We start from the raw sequence: 19,400 nt of genomic DNA on the forward strand, positions 1-19,400 counted from the left end.
GTAAATTGCTGGCAACTGTCAAACACGAACAGATTCAGTTGGCAGGAGAAAAAGCCAGTCATGTCCACTCTTAATCAGAAATGGAAACTTACTAATGATATCATGATTGCCTCCCACAACAGATTTTTATTTATGCCCAAGAGAAACATTTCTCTCTTTACTGTTATATGACCTCTAGCAATTGAATACATCTAGAACTATTGCTGGTTCAAAATTCAAACTTCCTTCAAATCACAGCTGCACTGATAGTCTTCATTTTGCATTTTAATAACTAACACTGAGGTGGCCATTTAGATTTTAAGACCATCTATGGCAAATTACCATTATAAATATTATTATCAGTATTAATCAATAGCAATCATCGATTCTAAATAACCCACATTAGTGGTTCAGTGAGATACATAAATCATATTGCTTGGTTGAGGCTATTTTTTCATGTATATTTTTTTCTAATCAATTTCTATATTTTGTAGCTAATGGAAAATGACAATCATCAAAAAAATCCTATTAAAATTTTATTTTGAAAAAGGGAGCATCCCTCGCTTTTTTAGCCAATCAGATAATAAGCCAATAATAAAGCTTTTCTGTCTGTGTATCATTTTGAATGTTCAAGTTTGCTGACATTTCTTTAGAGAAGAGGAGGATGTGTGGTTGACAGCAAACTGACTAAAATCACTTACAACACATTTAAGCAGCTTGTATACTGTATAACATCTCCAAACGTCTCCAAGTGATTTTCAAAAGGTCAGTTGCATACCGTGACACCGCTGAACAGCAGCTGTGCTGTAAATTAGAGAATCACAGTTACACCAACACTTCTGCGTTGCGGTTTACAAAATACAATCAGCAGACTAACAGCTTTCGACTAGTAAGCTCACAATCAGAAAAGAGAGCATGCAGTGCTCCGGATAAGTGAAAGAGAGGTTTTTCACAGCTGCGTAGTGCCATTGTCAAAACAAGCTGAGCGGACCTCTGCCAGCGATGAATAGCTGTAATTGAGAAAGCATGTAATGAGGCCACGGACTCTGCTCTCGGCATCACAGAGAGATAGAATTGGCAAACTGTAGGCCTACATCTCTGCAAATGTTATGTTTTCTATCGTTATTTATTCAAATTAGCTACTCATCTGCATTTCAATTTTATTTCAACAATCAAGGCTCATTGGATGGGAGACATCATAGAAGATGTAAAGCAAGAATTTCAGCACTTGCAATTTAACTATTTAAACTAACATTATCAGCGATGATTGTAAATTATTTTTTTAAGGCAACAACCCGATCTCATGAGAAAACGTTACTATTTTAAGTTTTGACAAATTAGTGGCAAATCCAACTGAATTTGGGCCGAAATTCAAAAATGTACGATTTTTTGGGGGGAAAAAGAGAGAAAGAAAACTAAGCATGAAGTTCCTCCCCTAAACCTAAGTTTTTGAAACCTTCCATTGACTTCCATTAGGCCTTTATATAAACCACAGAGGACCTTGGTTTCAGCTAAAAATCTTCTTTACTGTTCTACTGAAGAAAAAAAGCGAGTAAATTAACAGCAAATTTTTATTTTTGGGTGAACTATTCCTTTAACAGTCTTAACTTAGCAGCTAAGTTTATGCATCTGGCCCCTGAACTAATATTGCCTTGTCTTAAAAAAGTCAGTTTATCTGAATTTAAGACTTATTGTCCTTGACACCCAGTCACGACATATGACATAATTTCCTGTTTTATGCTTTTCCCCCCTGCATGTCATGGAATAGTCATGTATTTTTCATGTATTTTTGATTACAGTAGATCGAGACAAAAAATAAGTTACGTAAAAGAAACACACCATGTGGTTTATATGCAGTATTTACATTTATTGTACACCAGTCAGAAATGTTAGAGTAGGACACATACCCATAGAAAGTTTACGTACAATTCATCGACCTTGACGACTACATGCGATTTCATACTGTACAAAGGCATAATTAATGCATTTACACAAGTCCATGCTCCAGGTTGGCCATGGGATTGTCACATTAAAGGTAGGGTAGGCAATTTTCAGAGAGGCTAGCAATAGCGAGCTAGCTTTGAAAGCATAAGATCCCACCCTCCCTTCAGAGCGTCTCCAAAGGCCACGCCTCCTTCAAAACACATGAACGCGTACAGCAGGGAGCAAACCAAAGCGTCTTGCGAGACTGCGTTAAACTACCTCATGTCTGAAAGCACATAACATCATAATAATATTAAACATAAACAGCTTAAAGAACACTGACCTGTACCACCTGACTGCTGAAGATTAATTTTGGCGTTGATAGTGTTGCCATTGAAATGCATAAATTCGAGTCACAAACCGCTCCGAATATAACGTCACGGCCGGGTTTCCATCTCTTACAAATTACAGTAGTTATGGAGTGAACGCAGCATAAGCTTGTTGTTTTGGTGCATAAGGAACTGTAAAATGGCTGCTATTTTGGTTGCGGTACTCTGTGGCTGATGTCTGTCTAACTCTGCATAGCATGAAACGCACTGATGACATGTGATGTCTGCGCGAGCAGGGTGCGCGGAGGTAATACATACGTCGACAGACAGGTAGGACATCGGACTGAATGCAATGATTGGATGAACATTTTATGGTGCAACACCTTCCACAGACGATACATATACATATAAATACATTTAGACCACATAACTTTTTTACATCAATAACATCAGTGATTGCCATCAGGATGTGAAGAGACTTTCAACCAGCATAACAAAAAATGTTTCTGGAACAAATCACCTACCCTGCCTTTAATGAACATTATTTAAATGCTTTAAAGAACAAATAATGCTGCAAACTTTCTGATCTGGTTTTCCAGTGTCACATGACCTTAATGTTGCAGCCCATTAGGACTAATCTGAACAGGAAAGACAAAGGGACATTGTTCCATAATGTCATATATTGAACCAATTCAATTACTTGTCATCTGTGTGATTAAAACATTAGCATGGCCATTTATACAATTAATCTGGCTGATTAGAAAATGGCGTTATAATAAGTCTGTTCACACCCATTAAGTGAGTCCCATGTGTGTTTCCCTATGCACTGTATGCATGTTTACAACTGAATGCAAATTGTGCATTTATTAAGTCATTATTGGGGATTTTTGTCCTGCACTAGCAAACATCAATGGCCACTCTTTAACAGTCCACAGTCAGAGCAGTGCAAATGCAATGAATATTTACATTCACGGATATATAAAAGAGTCCGTTAGTGTGGAAGCTTGTTTCTGCCATGGAATAAAAAAGATTTAAATGATAATTGCGACTTTTTATCTCACAATTCTGACAATTCTGATATAAACTTGCAATTGCAAGTTATAAAGTCAGAATTGCAGGATATAAAACTCACAATTCTGAGTTTATTCTCACAAATTCTGACTTTTTCCCCCACAATTGTGAGTTTATATCTTGCGATTCTGACTAATTAAAATGACCTTTTTTAATTTATATTCATTGGCGGAAACAATCTTCCATTTGTTTGATAACGTGAAAGACAACTACAAAAATGTAGATACAAAGCCTCACTTATTAGTGTTTATAATGGCAGAAAGGCAAAAATACTGTTACATACATTTGAAATTTTTGGTTGTGAGTACAAACATCTAATAGTTCACTTCTTCAACATTGTAAGACCAGATCGAGGCCCCGAACGTAGCCTCTACTCTTGGATGTATGTTCGGGCATGACGAATAGTGAGCAAAGTTACAATTCAATAGGTTTACAAGTATTTACAACTCGACAATCTTACAAGTTACTTTGACCACTAGAAATAAACCTACTATAGATTCAGCATCACATTTACTGTACAAACGATATTTATTCCCATGAAATGAGTTAATGTTACCGTTACTTTCATCAGAAGCAGAATTTGGGAAACTTATCAAGGTTTCAAGCATGTGAATCAGTAACTAGTAGTCCAACAGATAGGAAGCAGAGAAACATGGGAAAAGGCCAGTCACCTTTTTCACCCAGAAAGAAATGAAATCACCATCTGCCCCCATTCATCCTCAGACAAAACCTGCATTTATTCCACCTGACTGTGTCTGGTCTCTATGCTCATTCTCATGCTTTTCATTAGCCCTAAAAATGTCAGATGAACAGAGCTTCTCTGATCCACCCCCCAAAATAAATAAATAAGTAAAACTTAAAAATATGGCAAAGAGGAGAGGGAGCACGTAATTGATACCACAGGTGATGTGGGAAATCTGGAGGTTCAGGTGTCGTTCTCGTCCTCGTCATCCAGGTAGTAGTTGAGGGTGATAACCGCGCTGACAAATTCCCCCAGCTCCACAAAATCGGCCGTGATGATGTTTACTCCACTTTCCCCGGGTCGCTGAGAGCGGACCCACTGCATCATGCTAGGAAGAGCCCTGAGAAAATACACACACATACAGTCTGTTTCAATATAAGGGGATTTGTTCCCAAACTGAACATCTGTGAAAAAAATAGCTCAGCTTCAAAACATAGTGAACAGCCTTGCTGACTGCTGCTAACATAGGCTGCTGCCTTTTAAGGAAGCATCCTGACTGAAATTATACTTCATAAATGACCGATTTAGAATGTAGTCAGCAACTCTGTGTGCCATAAAAGTAGTGCTTCTCATGCAAAGTACACAACAGACTCACACAGGATTTGTTGTTCGTCTTGAATCGTGATGCAATACTTTAGTAAGCATATACTTTAGACCTATACACACTTGCGTGAACTGCGTTAGACTAAACTGGGAATGGTCACAGCACTTGCATTGTCCAATTGTAAGTCGTCTGCTAAATGATTAAATGTAAATTTGGATAAAATAGTCTTTAATTAGTTTTAAATTACTACTTTAACTAGTTTAAATGACTATTTTTTTACTGTTAAATTACTACTATTTTAACTCGCTAATATTTTTTTTTCATTATTAAACTATTCTCATAGATAATTTTCAGTACCGAATGAATGTAATAATCAACATTTATCTCGCATCGTCAGCCATCTCACAGTGCATTCTGGGACAGCATTCTTCATGAAGGATACTTTTTTGTACTTTGTACTTTTTTTTTTTTGCCTTAAAATTTTGTCAAAACAAGGTATCTTCTATGGAAGCACATTTCCAACACATAAGGGAAAAATCATGTTTGCTAAATCATAATTATGACAGAAAAAGTTACATTTCTGAAATTAAAAGTCCAAATTGAAATTAACTGTCAAAATTATGACAAAAAATTATGACGTATGAGATTATAGGGGCATAAGTCATAATTATGAGTTAAAGTAGAAATTATATGACAGTCAATCATTTTGATATTTTATCTCATAATTATGACACTTTTTGTTGTAATTATGCTATTTTAATGTCAAAATTTCATGTTTTTAATTATGTCATAATTTACCAAAGCCAGATTTTTGTTTTCTTCTGTGACGTAAATGGGCTTCCATAATAATGAGGAAGCATAAATTGTGTGGTTATGATGCTATCTAGAGAGGCAGCTCACTTTGTAACAAAACTTATATCTATTGTTAGCTAGGTCTACGAGGGCTATGACTCAGGAGATCTCATGCTCTGCTGCTCACTCCGAGGTGATGCAGGGGCTAGAAGACTTTATCAGCTAATAAGACGCCATCCTTGTCAGATTGCAGTGTGCTGGCAGAGACCGTATCATTTTACTCTCTGTGCCCCACCTCTCCCCTCATCTATAATTCATTTGCCATCAGCAGAGTTGATGCAAAAAAATAATGACACAATCTACCAAAATATCACATTGGCTTTGGCCATAAAATGAACATTTATGACCAATGTGCACATTTTCCTGAGAAAATAGAGATTTGATGCTTAACGTGTTAAATGCTGAGATGACACTTCTGAATGAGTCTTCCAGTAACCAGGGTGACTAACGTTGGTGTCATCTCTGCCCTTTAGCTAATGTTCCAGTTACACTAAGCAGAAATAATGTGCAGCTCCTCACTAAATACCCAGGGGGTTACGCTACGTATGTGGAGCATGAAGGTGGTATCACAGGTATTATTACGGTTCAGAAAAGGTTACACATTTTTAAATACCATAACTGAATGATGATGGTTCCATCAATGGAATCGCTCGAATTCTTCTACCGAGTTTCCTGCACTACTATTCAGTGATGACCCAACACCGCTATTCATTGAAAAAACGTTCAAAAGTTTGGAGTCAGTGAATCCAATCCCAAACTGTTGACCCGTAGCATATACCTACGAACTTTCTTAACTTTCTTAGCCAGTTCTTTTTAGTGAATCAAAGCCGTTCAACATGACCAGTGCAGTTAAAATGATTCCCAAACACATTAACCAGTTCTTTTTAGTGAATCAAACACATACAGATTTCAAGTTGTATTTAAAGGGGACCTAACATACCCCTTTTCAAATTCTTGATTTTGTTTTTGGGGTCTAATAAGTTTTCATGCTTGAATGTTCGAAAAATTCTCACATATTTTGCATTATTGCAGCACCTCTCTTCCATGTCTGTCAGTAACACTCTGTTTAGTTCCAGTCTCTATGAAGCTCCTCCTTCTGAAATGCTCAACAGGCTCTGATTGGTCAGCTGGACCATTGTGTTGTGATTGGTCAACCACTCCGAGCGTGTTTTGGAAAGTCAAGCCCGTTACCATAACTACAGGTTTTAACACATTATTAACGCAACTCAACCAGGCCTCGGCCCTTTATTTTTGTGTATGCCTTGAGTGGGAATTATTAAAATGAGGAATATTGTGACGTGTATGTTCTCATAAGAAAACTCAAGACTATACACTCGGTTAATGCTGGGTTGTTTCAACCCATGTTTGGGTCAAATATATAGACCGACCCATTAAATTCAATTTTAAACCCAACGGTTGAGGTTGAAACAACCCAGCATTTTTTAGTGTACAATCGAGGCGTTTCAGGGAGATATAACTCCCTTTGGAGTGGACATTGTGCATTGTAACTTTGCAGACCTTTTTCATGCCCAAACAAAAACATTACACACACAAAATACCTTATTGTTTAAAACATTTTTTATCTAAATTATTTCATCATCTGGGAAAATATTTAAAAATATCTCAAATATACTAAATTAACATTCTTTTAAGAAACTCCTCTTAGAATCATTAAGAGGAATCAAATTATTAAATTCCTTTACAATTCCATTGCCTATATATTATGGTTGTGCTTAGCTACATGCCTAATGGCACACTATATATCATTCCTGCTGACAGGCGAAAAAGAATAATAGAAGATGACAGATGCAGATGCCAATGTATTCAATGCGGGAAGTGGAAAGGCCCCCTCCCAGTCACTTGAATGAGCAGAATATTGGTTCACTCTAGAATTAATGCACTGAATATGTCATTCTGTCATCCAGAGCCATTTCGAAATCTGCTTTCTGCCAAGAGTTTCATGTTTCTAACCAAGCCTGACAAATCCTGATCAGTGAAGCCCAAGAGACTCAGAGCAACGGCTAATAACTGTAATGAGATTAAATTGGGACTGTAAAAAATCTGCCTGGTGCTGATTTGAAGATAACGGAGAGCAAGATCTAATGAGTCAACACGTTCTTTGATGCCACACATTTCACAGAATGGATGTTGTAATGGTGTATAGTGTCCTACCTCTCTGTGATGGTCTCCCTCAGACCGCTGGTGACACCCTTCATGACGGTGCTTGCTTTGGGAGTGAGAACCACCTGCGACACAAAAAAGGTGCCCTTGCGTCTCCGATCCTTTACTGAGGCTTGAAGGAACTGAATGAGCTTCTCAGGATCTGTGGTATTGGCCCAAGGAGAGGGCATCATCTGACCCGGCCACAGGAAAGGAACCTCCAGAGCCATTGGATTGTGATAGAAGACCAGCACTTGAAACTCTTTCTCCCAGAGGTACTTCAGGCTTACCTCTTGAGCAAACACTACCGGACAGAGTCGGTCTCCAAAGATGGTGCGCAACATCTGGACCAGTTTCTCGTGATGGAGGTTCTGTACGCCGTAGAAGTGGTTAAAGTCCAGGAACACGACCTCGCGAGCATGGGAGGCCAGGAAGGTGCTGATCTGCTCCAGGCCTTCGCGTACAGTGGCGCTGAACAGGCCGTGTGCAAAGAAGAGCTCGTTGTCGGGGTCTCTGGGTTTGGTGGATATGCGGAGGTCAAAGAAGCGGATGCCTGCCTCCAGCTGGCTGGTGAAGTTCATGGTCTGTGTCGCCAACCACTTCCTCATCAGCTTCTTGGCCACAGTGCCAAACACAGAGACAAAGTTCTGCACTGTCTCCGGCTGCTCCGGCCCAACTGGTGAGGCTTCGTCGATGTAAAAACTGAAAGAGTCATGGGAACCTGGATGAGAAGATTTCTGAGTTAGTGATATTCATTTAGAGAGAACATAAATATGATGATGACAACTGAGTGATACAATTTTCTGGCTCATATAAAATATTCCAAAGGGAACTGAATGGGCAACTCGTGTAATAGCAAAAGCCACCGGTCTTGCTCTGTGAAATTGCTCTGTGAAGACAACATTCACATAGAGGAAAGGCCACATACTGCATATAAGAGCAATATTACACCAGTAGCTGTATATCAGCACGGCTGTGATTCGGTCGTATGTATTCATCATAGTGTGCTGATATAAAGCCATATCGCATGACCACAAGTGAGTAAATAAATAAGAAACAACAACGGACTGTCTTTAACAACCCTCTTTTAAGCAGAACTATTTCCTTCCGCCACGTAATCAAATCTAAAGTTGCCAGTTAAACAGTTAAGCCCAAGCCTCTGTTACTAATTCTAAAAATCACTTTAGAACTGCTGTTGTAGGCTGTAAGGACCTCTGAAATAACTGAAGTTATTTGGCAAAGTGATATGGAACTGTAAGACCAAAAACTACCTAGAACTACTTTATCTGTGCATTTCCCTGAAAATAATTGTACACCTTGGAACTTTCGTCAACCAATCAGATTCAAGCATTCAACAGCCCTGTATTATAAGGCATACTACTTATATAAAATAATATTTATTGCACACTAATATTTAAATGAACAACAATAGCCATTATAAAATACAATAGGAAATAAACACAAGTAAAAATGTATAGCATACATATAAAGTTATAAACTTATTTTCCCCCTTAACCCAAATCGATTTGCTCTGGAACAAGTAATAGATTAATAAGACCAAAGATTGCCTGATGTTTGATATACCCCAAATTAATTAAATCTCATGTTTAACAACTACAGTATCTAAGAGCCAGTGGCAAATTTCCGAATGACTGGCCGAGATAAAGCGTTTCTCGGCTGTACATGAGCGCTGAACGGCCACTGACGGACTGGAGCTCACATCTCTGAAAGTGTCTAAAAATGTTTTTCAATAGGTGCTATTTTTATATATGAGTCACATATTAGAGGTCTAAATAACTACATTCTCGCCTATAAAAGTCTTAAAACTACATTTCATGACACAACAACAATAGTAGCCTATTTGTAAAAAAAAATATGGATTTGCTCGACCGCCATACACAGTCGCCGCAAGCGGAGTGATACAAACTGTGAAACGGTTCTAGTGCTGATACTGGGGGAATATCGCAAAGCTTTGCCATCACAAGAATAAATTGCATTTTTAAATAGTTTAAAATAGAAAACAGTTATTTTACATTTTAAAAATATTTCATAATAGCAACTTTATTTTTAATTAACTTGGAGACCATAAGGCAAAAACATCTTTAAAAAAACTTTAGATGTTTTGATATTCTGTTAAGTAGCTTAAATAGTTTAAGTTCAAGTCAACCTATTTATTGAATATCCTAAAATTATGACTCAAAGCTGGTGCTTAATTTATTTAGTAAAAAATAAAATAATATATACTATAGCATAAAACTGTAGATAGCAGCGTTTCATCAACAAAATATTCTGGTTCGCATGCCCCCGAAAAATATTACATTTGGCATCTTAATATTATGGAACAGCCCTCTTCTATGGTCTGTTGGACTTCGTATGCACAAGACACTTGACAAATACACGTCAAGTGTACCAAACTCAAAAAATAAGATGTTGAACGAACTTAATTTAATTAAGGAAAACTTTTTTCCAACAAAATCTAATTTGTTTGAAATGATTTGTTGTAATCTTGTTGTATGAACATATATTAATTTAGTCAATCCTGCTGCTAGATAAAGTTTAGTCAGGTTAGTTTTTGTCCTGCCTAAAATCGCCAACATTATAATTTTAGCTAATTTGACTCTACAATCACTGCTAGATGTTACTAGTGTTCTATTTGATTAAAACCACTTTCTACATAGTAATATTAAATATTACTTGTGCAGGACTGCGAGTGTGGTTTAATGCAAATAAAATGTATGAGTGCCCTTATAATGGTAACCACAAAATTCAAAAACATTACAGAAAGTCTTCTAAGTTTCTAACATAACTGAACATTAAACACTAACATTAACTGAAAAACACATAAAATAACACTTTAATCCCTAAATTTATGCAGTCCCTTGCAAAGCATGCTGGGAACTACAGATCCACTGCCCAGTTAGATGTCAACAAAAATGATTCATGTAGTTTTCACACAAATGAATTAAGTAAACTTCCTTAAAAATTCTTTTTTGAGTGCATTTGGTACGGGGCCATCTGTTCTAAAAATGAGGAGAACAATGATTTTAAGGTGACTTGCTCTGAAAAATACTCAAATCTAATACTGCCTGACAATCTGTGGTACTTTTGTACAGCAGGAACCTAAGAATACATTATAATGGCTGCTGTAATGGTTAAATAGAATAATGTAATAGCCAACACTTGCATTCTGACTGCAGCAGTGCAGCATGAGGGAAAAGCGTTGCCAGGGCCTACAGGATAATAACATGGAGTCCACGAGCACGCTTTCGATTTAAATACAGAGCAAAGCCAGGTGCCATGTTTGATCTCAAAAATCAAAACAACTATTAAAATAGATGCATTGCTAATGTAATTAAATGAAAGCATTAAGCAGTCTATAGCCGGTGCGTGTGAGAGAGACTCTCTGAATATTATTTTTAATGAATAAACAATGCGTCTCTGCATCTGAAGGCAGCACTGTAGCCATCAACATTCACCATGGAAAAGGGCCATTAGGCAAACAGCTGTCTGCTCGGAAAATCACCACTACAACAAAACCAGTGGAAATGATGGAGGCATTAGATGCTGCTTTAACAGGAAAGAAAGAAAGAAAGAAAGAAAGAAAGAAAGAAAGAAAGAAAGAAAGAAAGAAAGAAAGAAAGAAAGAAAGAAAGAAAGAAAGAAAGAAAGAAAGAAAGAAAGAAAGGAGAATTTAGAAGAATTTGAATTACTACCCTCAGAGATTTGCTGCATTTCAGTTCAATGACAATCTGTCTCTATATGGCATTAATGTGTCATTTATCTAATGAATGTTCATTAAACAGATTGGCCTGGAAATATACAGACTTTGTTTCTGTTTTAAATTCAGATGAATGAGTAACAGTGAATGTCTCATTTCCCTCCTTGACACAGGTAATGCCTTCTGGTTCGTGGAAAGGGAGGGAAGTCTCCTCTTACACAATTTCCATGTTCAGAAACTGAAGGTAAGATGTCAGTGTAACGGTAAGACCAGTTTTTATGAACATACGCAGCACAATATACATTACTACTTTAACATGGTTTTCATTCATTCTCTCCAAACACAACACCTATGCATGTTATAAAATATCCTATTTTATTATATTTTTTAAACAGGAGGATCATTTTAAAATTGAATGAATAGCAACTTGTCTATTCTCCTTAAGATATCACTCGTGCAAACCTTAAAGAAACCCACATCTAAAACTCTGTATGGTTGTTTAACAGAAGAAAACTTTCTGTAGAACGTAGAAGGTGAATTTCTACAGGTCTTAACAACGTCAGCTCCATTAGGACCCATGCGTTTATTTAGCTTTTTAATAGCTCTTCAGCTAAATGCAAAGGAGTGTCTCCTTGCTACGAGATCCCAGCTTTGAGATGCACTAAGCTGATATTAGGATAGAAATGATTTCTGGGAAAATGGACCATTTAACAAAATGAAAGTGACTGATTGGTCTCATGTTTCACCTCTGAACCTCAGAGAGGAGGAACATTAGAGCAGATTAAAGACTACTTTGATTAAAGACTATTGAAACAATAAATCTTGTTGTGTAGAGAGGACACAAACCTGTCCTGTTGTTACTGTTTGAATATAGTGAATTTTAAATAAAAAGCAAATGATATAATCATATACACATAAAATAATAAAAAGTATATTAAAAAAGTATATAAATATAAAACATACTACACAAAACAGTTCATTCCTGGATAATGATTACTCACTAAAATTCACAATATGACACAGGACATCTGTTATCAATATCACTGAAGGGCACCAAGATGAAGAAAGTTTTCATCCTAAGCCTTGTTATATTGTCTTCGTGTGGATATGGTGAAAGAAGACATGAGTTATTTTCCAATTTGATCTTTCAAAATCTCCCTGGATTGACTGTCCTACGTCACATTTTGCAGTCCAGTGAAATGCTATCATTCTAAAAAAAAAACACACACACCCAGCAGCAGCAAATCTTACAGTAGATTCTATTCAAGGTTTTCCTGTAAACCTTTAGGCTGCTCTGTGAGGATGTAACTACTTATCACGAAAGATTGTCATGTCACTGTCAACCACAGTGGACCGCCTCACAGTTCAGCGGGAAATAAAGTCATCATTACAGGAAAAAGTGCCTCTTTTTTTCCAATGGTGACTGTGCTTTCATGTCTGGTCACTTAATCTTTTCCATTTATCTTGTTTATTGAGACATGGCAGGCTAAAAATCCTCCCTTTTGGCTCTAAAGTGCAGGATTAATGGATGAACAATTGGATGGATAGACAGATTTAAAGATGAACCAGACACAAGTAAACGGTGCCTTCGAGGTTTGAAGCCATTACAACTTTTCATGCCACTAGTGCAACTTCAAATAATTGAAATCATTTTGTACGTGCGTCTGTCAGGAAATAACTTAACAATCCCTACACCTCGTCACGGGAAACATTTTGGGTACGCATTTATGACATCAAAGCAATGCAAAGCTCTGCTATGAAGAAAAATGAAAGATAGGACAAAAGAAAAATGGGTAATTAAAATAATTTTCAGAGAATGATTATCTGCAACAAAGATGTGCCTTGAGTTTGATGATTTTTTCGGTCTCCAACTACAATCAGTCAAAGTGAACATACTGTACTTAAAGAGTTCAGCCAATAACTGCCTATGGATGCTGTTCATGGACAGGAAAAAGCCTTGGCGTAGCAGACTAGTTTCTAATGACACACTCCTGCTGCCTCAAGGTCAAATGTCAAGAACACTTCTAACATACGACTGCAGTTAGATTACAAAGCCTCGGTGAATCTCATCAACAAAAAGCTGTGGTTTTGTGATGTAATCCCTTCTTCCATACTTCATTAGTGAATAGGAGGGATTACATACCATGTATGAAAAATAGGGCAAGATAACAGGGCTCCAGTGCCATTCACACATTTTTACTGTTCATACAACAACCACAGAAAGTTTTATTTTTAGCTATATTCACAAAAATGTTGTTCTTTTGAGATTTCAATTCATAAAAGAATCCTGAAAAAGGTTTTCACAAAAATACTAAGCAGTTTTCAACATTGATAATAAAATGTTTTTCTTAAACACCAAATCTTTTTTGTGAGGGATCATGTGACACTGAAGAGTAATGATGCTGAAAATTCCGCTTTACCATCATTCATTTAAAAGGGATGAACGGCATTGTAAAATATCTGAAAATAGAAAAAGTTATTTTAAATTGTAATAATATTTCACAATTTTACTGTTTATATTATTATATTACTGATGATCAATGTCAAACACAGATTTTTCTGTTTCTACAGTGTCTGCCATTGGCTGCCACTCAAAAGATGATTACATGATTAAGAGGCAGAGATACATGAACATATAAGAGCCACAGCATGAATAACAATTATGGCTCTCCATAACACTCATAGCACCAGGGTTCCATCTGAATTGCAACACTCTGCGTACTGCTTTCTAAGCATAGTGGCCGATAAAGCAGCGGTGTCCTGCTTACTCTGTGGGCTTGACACTTTAGCATAGCCTCTCTCAGCGCTGACACAATTCCTCTGCCCCGGTTCCTGCCGCCAGTGAAGGCGATAATGGCAACCGTAACAGGGTGATGACCTCATCAAGAAGAGCACAGTAGTGTAAGAGCCACTCAAAAGAATTTTTCTAACAGGTACGCAGGTTCATTTTGTACCTAAACTCTGTTCAATCTCTACAACAAAAGGATAAACGCCTTCCCTGGTGACAAAAATCCCCACTGGCATTTACAATATGCGGGCAGAATGTAGAAGATCTATTCTGTTCAGTAAGAGACTTGTTTGCCAATAGAAGAATGATTCATGCTTTTGCAAGTGTTTACTGTATGTGGAGGACGACTAGCTGACCTCCAAAATACTGCCAAAGCCGATGCTACAAGTAAACAATGTTGAGTAGCAACAGGAGGATCAGTCGAATGTTTAATCTGAGGAGAGGGTTGAGAGGCTACAATGATTTCTTGAACCTCTTAATTTGGAACGACTATAAAAAGAGTTCAGATAGAGGAAATAAAAGACACACTAGATTCTCTTAGCACAAGCACTGACCTTCACGCCGCAGGAGGTGGCAGAGATCGTTTTTGAGTGGCAGTGCTTAAAAATATCAGGCTCATGGATGTCCTTATAATATGTCCACAGGCTGACTTTGATGACGTTTGAAGCAGAATCTTTCAAAAGCGACTGTACGTGAAAGGAATTGATATTAGAAATACATTTTGGCTGATACGTAAATCTTGTACTGATAAAGATTCAAGTAGTACACGTGAATGGCTATTTGCAATCCATTTTTCTATCCATTGAGAATTGATTGGATTGTGAAAAGTTTCCAGAATGGAGCCAGACCAAACTGAAGTTTGGTAGAAGGAAATTGAATTTAACGATAACTTTAACGAAAACTATATTTTTCAACTAAAAAAAAGTAATTATTGATTCAATAATTAAACAGTGAAATTCCAGGTGAAAAACTACATTACCATTATTCTGCAAAGAACTCTCCACCAATCACATAATTGCAGCAAGCAAAATACACCAAAATTGCTCCTCCTACTCAGTAAAGCATTGCGAATGATGTAGCAGAGTCAAATTACTACACTCTTAAATTTAGTTTAGGGTTCAATTCTCACTATTAACTATATTAACTAAAATTTTGCCTTTTTTAAAATAAATTAATTAATTTATTTATTAGGGACCATGTACAATTTCAAACATAAGTGTTACCATTTGATGCATTGTACCAAAGTTTGCCACAGGCTAATTTACATCTGCAAACGACTACTAATTAACAAACTACTAATTACTGTTCATTAATAGTAAGGTAGTTGTTAAGTTTAGGTATTGGGTATGATTAAAAGATGTAGAATATGTTAATGCAGAATAAGGCATTAATATGTGCTTTATAAGTACTAATAAAAGGTCTATATCCTAGTGATATGCATGCTAATATACATATATATACCTTTAAATCAGTAGTTAGTTATGTATAGTTGTATTTCTTTATTGTTTTACATTTATGTCATTCATAATGCTTCTTGGATAGTTTGTTAAGTACACAGTCTTGTACCTTTTTTTTTTTGTCTGATTTTCAAATACTTTTATGCTTTTTATACTTTTAAACAAGAGCGCAAATATAGATGGGCACTGTTGCACTCAATTGGTTAATATTTTCAAACAGTCAGACTCACAATGGCAGAGTGACATCAGAGGGGGAAAATAAGGAATAACATGCACTAAAAGAACACGAGAATAACACAGAAGACCAGGGACATGCATTAACAAAGTAAATAGGTCGATTTTAGTTTCATGTTGCCTGTAATATACAGGCATTATGCAAGTTTCAAAAAAACAAAAATACTATTTTTTTCTGAATCATGCAAACCTCCAGTATCCTGACAATATGACAGCATGAAAGCAAAAGTGCCTCAGGCTGAAATAAAACACTACTGAAAAATTCATGAGACAAAGGCAAAGGATCAATGATTATGTTTTAGGAATTGATCCTGAGGAGCTAAAATGACCATTGCCTTCTCTAATTATAAAACTGAAAAACATGATCTATATTTTGCTTCGAACGTGAGTTAAGCAAAAATCAAGCTTGACTAACATTATGCCAGAGCACAATTGATGAATGAATGGATGGACAAAAGCTTTTATTGTGGTGTTATATGATAGAGACAGACAGATTTGATTTTATAAATTGACTGATTGATTGATTGATTGATTGATTGATTGATTGATTGATTGATTATGAGCCCCTGGGCAGGATTTTAATGGATATCTTATGTCTTCAAGAGTTAATATTAACTGTGCATTGTGAGATCAACTCAAAAGCTCACAGATTTGCAAGATATCTGTGTGGGAGTGGTACGTGTTCAGAATTCTTACTCAAGACATAATTCGTTTAGAGCCTTTTGATAAACGGCTGCTACACTACAACTCTCCATCAACCACCCACAGCCGCGCCGACAACACTGTTTCACAAAAGTTTTACAAAAGAGTGATGGGACAAGTTGTCCTTAAGTATGAAATACTGCTTCAGTGCTAGTGCTGTAATGATGGATCCAGACCAGAGCAGTATCAGTGGCATGAGGTGATTTTCTCCACTGCAGCGGTCCATACAAATGATGCAGTTTAGTTTGCTTTTCATACAATACGCTGAAGTCAGAGCACGTACTGTACAGTATGATCAAGAAAGCATGATCCCTGTAGCACATGGTTGTAATCAGACATAGACGTTAATCAGGGTTTTAATCAGAGCTTTCTGGGCTGATTGTTTCAGCATTTGGTGCTGTTCAACAACCCATATATCACAGGCCGTAACACCAGTCCCTAAATATTCACTGTGTAGTCCCTAATAACAGCAAAAGATTCAAACTTGTTCTGGTTTGTTCATACTTTGCCCTTATGGGTTATGCATCTGTGATTATTTGGCATTGCAATTTGGCACTACAGTACAAATTAACCTTGCTCTTTTTTTAAATGCAGGTCTAACCCCCTGAAATGTTGCTTAACCATTTAAAATGCCATTGTATAGTGAGAAAAGCCTGCATGAAGGTTTAAACCGATTTCTACAAGTATTGAGAGTTCAATCACGATTGGTCTCAACAGAAAATATTGACATGCACTCAACAAGTGATGAATCATTATTGGTTGTACACCATGAACATAGGCAACGCCTGTATGCAAACATCTTGCATGCCTTACATGTTTGTATTGCTCTACACTTCAGGACAGTGTCAACAATCACAGTTCCTATTGTCATTACATGCATGCCATCTAGGCAAGTTACTCACAATTGCAAGTAATAAAGTGTATTATGGAGACTAGCCTGTGAGAAGGGTTTTATGGATGATGGAGAGTATACTGGCATTGAATAAGGTGTTTTACTTTCTTAAAAAATAAAGGTTGGGGGTTTCGCAGTGAAGCAATGGAAGAACCATTTTGGTTGCCCAAAGAACCTTTCAGTGGACAGTAAAAACATTTTTTTTTAAATAAAACCCCCAAAACATTATTTTATAATTTTCCTAAACTAAGGTTGAACCTATTTTTTTAAAGAGTGTATGGTGTGTCATGGTATTATGGAAATTAATGCTCATGAATAAGGTGTTTAGTTTTTTTTTTTTTTTTTAGACTAGTGCCTGTCATTAAGCTGTTGAGTAATGAAAAAAGAACAAATAGTGACAAATTATTATTTCCTGGAATTTTGTATTGATTTATTTTGTTGATCATCTAACTACAGTATGGGTCTATATTTATAATCTGTGTTATTTCGTAATATTGTATCAAAGGAAGCTGTGGCACATGTGTAATGTCTATTAATCCGTCGCAGAGACGGATTTCGAGCCCCGAGCAACAAGTGTCCTATTTAATGTATGCCACACGTTTTATCATTATTCTAAACTCGCTGGATTGGAGCAATATTAATGTCGACAACCTATAAGTCACATAGCGTATGTCATAAGCAGAACCCATTTTATGTCATAAGCAGAACCCTCTCACTGCGATGTGTGTTTTGAGCAAGAGTTGACGAAAAAACCTACAAACAAAAAACTTTTATTAAAGGGTCAGTTAAGTCATTCAAGAACAGGACCCCAAGCATCATTCATTTATATAGCTATAATCTGCAGAAATGTCTAACTGTTCAGTTACAGTCTACGCGCATTAAAAGGCATAACGAGGCTTACCCGGTATGGCGAGGTTGGTAAGAGGAATAGCGTGCAAGGTGTCCGGTAAACTTGACATCCAGTCCGCATAACGGTGCTCGCTCTTCCCCTGAGACGAAGCCATGTCGTCGGTTCTCCGGTGCTCAGTGTCCGTGCGTCGCTCGGAGTGCTCTAGTATTCAGCGCCCGCGCTCGCGTGAGTTCACAGCACGAGCATCACCACACCCCCGAGACGGCGCGCGCCGCACACATGCATCACAATTTCCCCAGATTTCTGGATTTAAAGAGCGTCTTTACAAACATATATAAGCTCGTTGGATGTAACAGGTCTAAATGATTCCCTCCCATGTGTCTGCTGGCTGGGTCTGGGCGCAATTAGATAGCATGTGGCGCGCGCAAGGCTCGTGCGGATTTCATTAATTCATTTGATGTTGTTGAATAACTACTGTTTAGTGTCGAGGACCAGGGCGGGCGAATCCTCCATCCGTGCATCACACACATTCACTCTTTCAAGTTGAATAGCCTACTAACACAGTCGCTGTACATGTTTGCAAGTCTGATTAGTGAAGCAGTTCAAGTCGCGTCAGAAACAAACAGTGCAACAAGTGTAGATGCGTCATACAAATGACAAAACAACAAGCTTGAATTGCAGAGCTTCAATAAATAGGTGATACAACTATTCAAATAGGCTATCCAATTATAAGTAGATGTTAGAAAGACGGTCACCTTTCACTTTCATTAGGCTAAATTTAGAAAAGATGCAATGAAAGCAGGGCCGTAATCACCACAGGGTGACAAGTCCTCTTTCCTTTAATGCGAACTGACAGAGAAACTGGACTATGATGAGATCATCTGTGGTTAACCAAGTTCCATTGTCTCAGACTGATATTGCAGGAGGACAAGTAAAGTTAATTCAATAAGTAGGAATAGACATTGTATTGTTTGGCATGCACTGCTGCAATAATGCAGTGATGTTTTTACATTACTTTAAAATAAGTTAATCAATTTCAACTTAATTTTTTAAGTTATAGGAGATTCAACTTGATTTCTTAAGTCATTTGAATATAATTTAAGTTGAAATTACTTGATTTACACTTAAATTGAAGCAGCGACACAACTTTCATAAAGTT

The 19,400-nt window shown here is 37.0% G+C and overlaps 1 protein-coding gene across 1 annotated transcript; it reads right to left on the minus strand.

Annotated features, from left to right (window-relative positions):
• Nucleotides 1-1,828: 1,828 nt before the first annotated feature.
• Nucleotides 1,829-18,873, minus strand: plcxd3 (phosphatidylinositol-specific phospholipase C, X domain containing 3). Its single transcript, XM_079636875.1, has 3 exons — nt 18,293-18,873; nt 7,613-8,321; nt 1,829-4,384 (listed from the first exon to the last, which is right to left on the minus strand). The coding sequence occupies exons 1-3, from the start codon at nt 18,393-18,395 to the stop codon at nt 4,228-4,230; spliced, it is 969 nt and encodes a 322-aa protein (XP_079493001.1). The 5' UTR covers nt 18,396-18,873; the 3' UTR covers nt 1,829-4,227.
• Between the last annotated feature and the right edge of the window lie 527 nt (nt 18,874-19,400).

Source organism: Phoxinus phoxinus (genome assembly GCF_949152265.1).
Source record: "Phoxinus phoxinus genome assembly, chromosome: 15".
Taxonomy (NCBI): Eukaryota; Metazoa; Chordata; class Actinopteri; order Cypriniformes; family Leuciscidae; genus Phoxinus; species Phoxinus phoxinus.

What these genes read in the sequence shown, in the direction of transcription:
- plcxd3 (XM_079636875.1), bottom strand. Translation starts at nt 18,395, where the DNA reads ATGGCTTCGTCTCAGGGGAAGAGCGAGCACCGTTATGCGGACTGGATG. An exon ending in TACCAACCTCGCCATACCGG is followed by an intron (nt 8,322 to 18,292) that starts GTAAGCCTCGTT and finishes CTTCTCATCCAG; the next exon opens with GTTCCCATGACTCTTTCAGT. An exon ending in AGGGAGACCATCACAGAGAG is followed by an intron (nt 4,385 to 7,612) that starts GTAGGACACTAT and finishes GTATTTTCTCAG; the next exon opens with GGCTCTTCCTAGCATGATGC.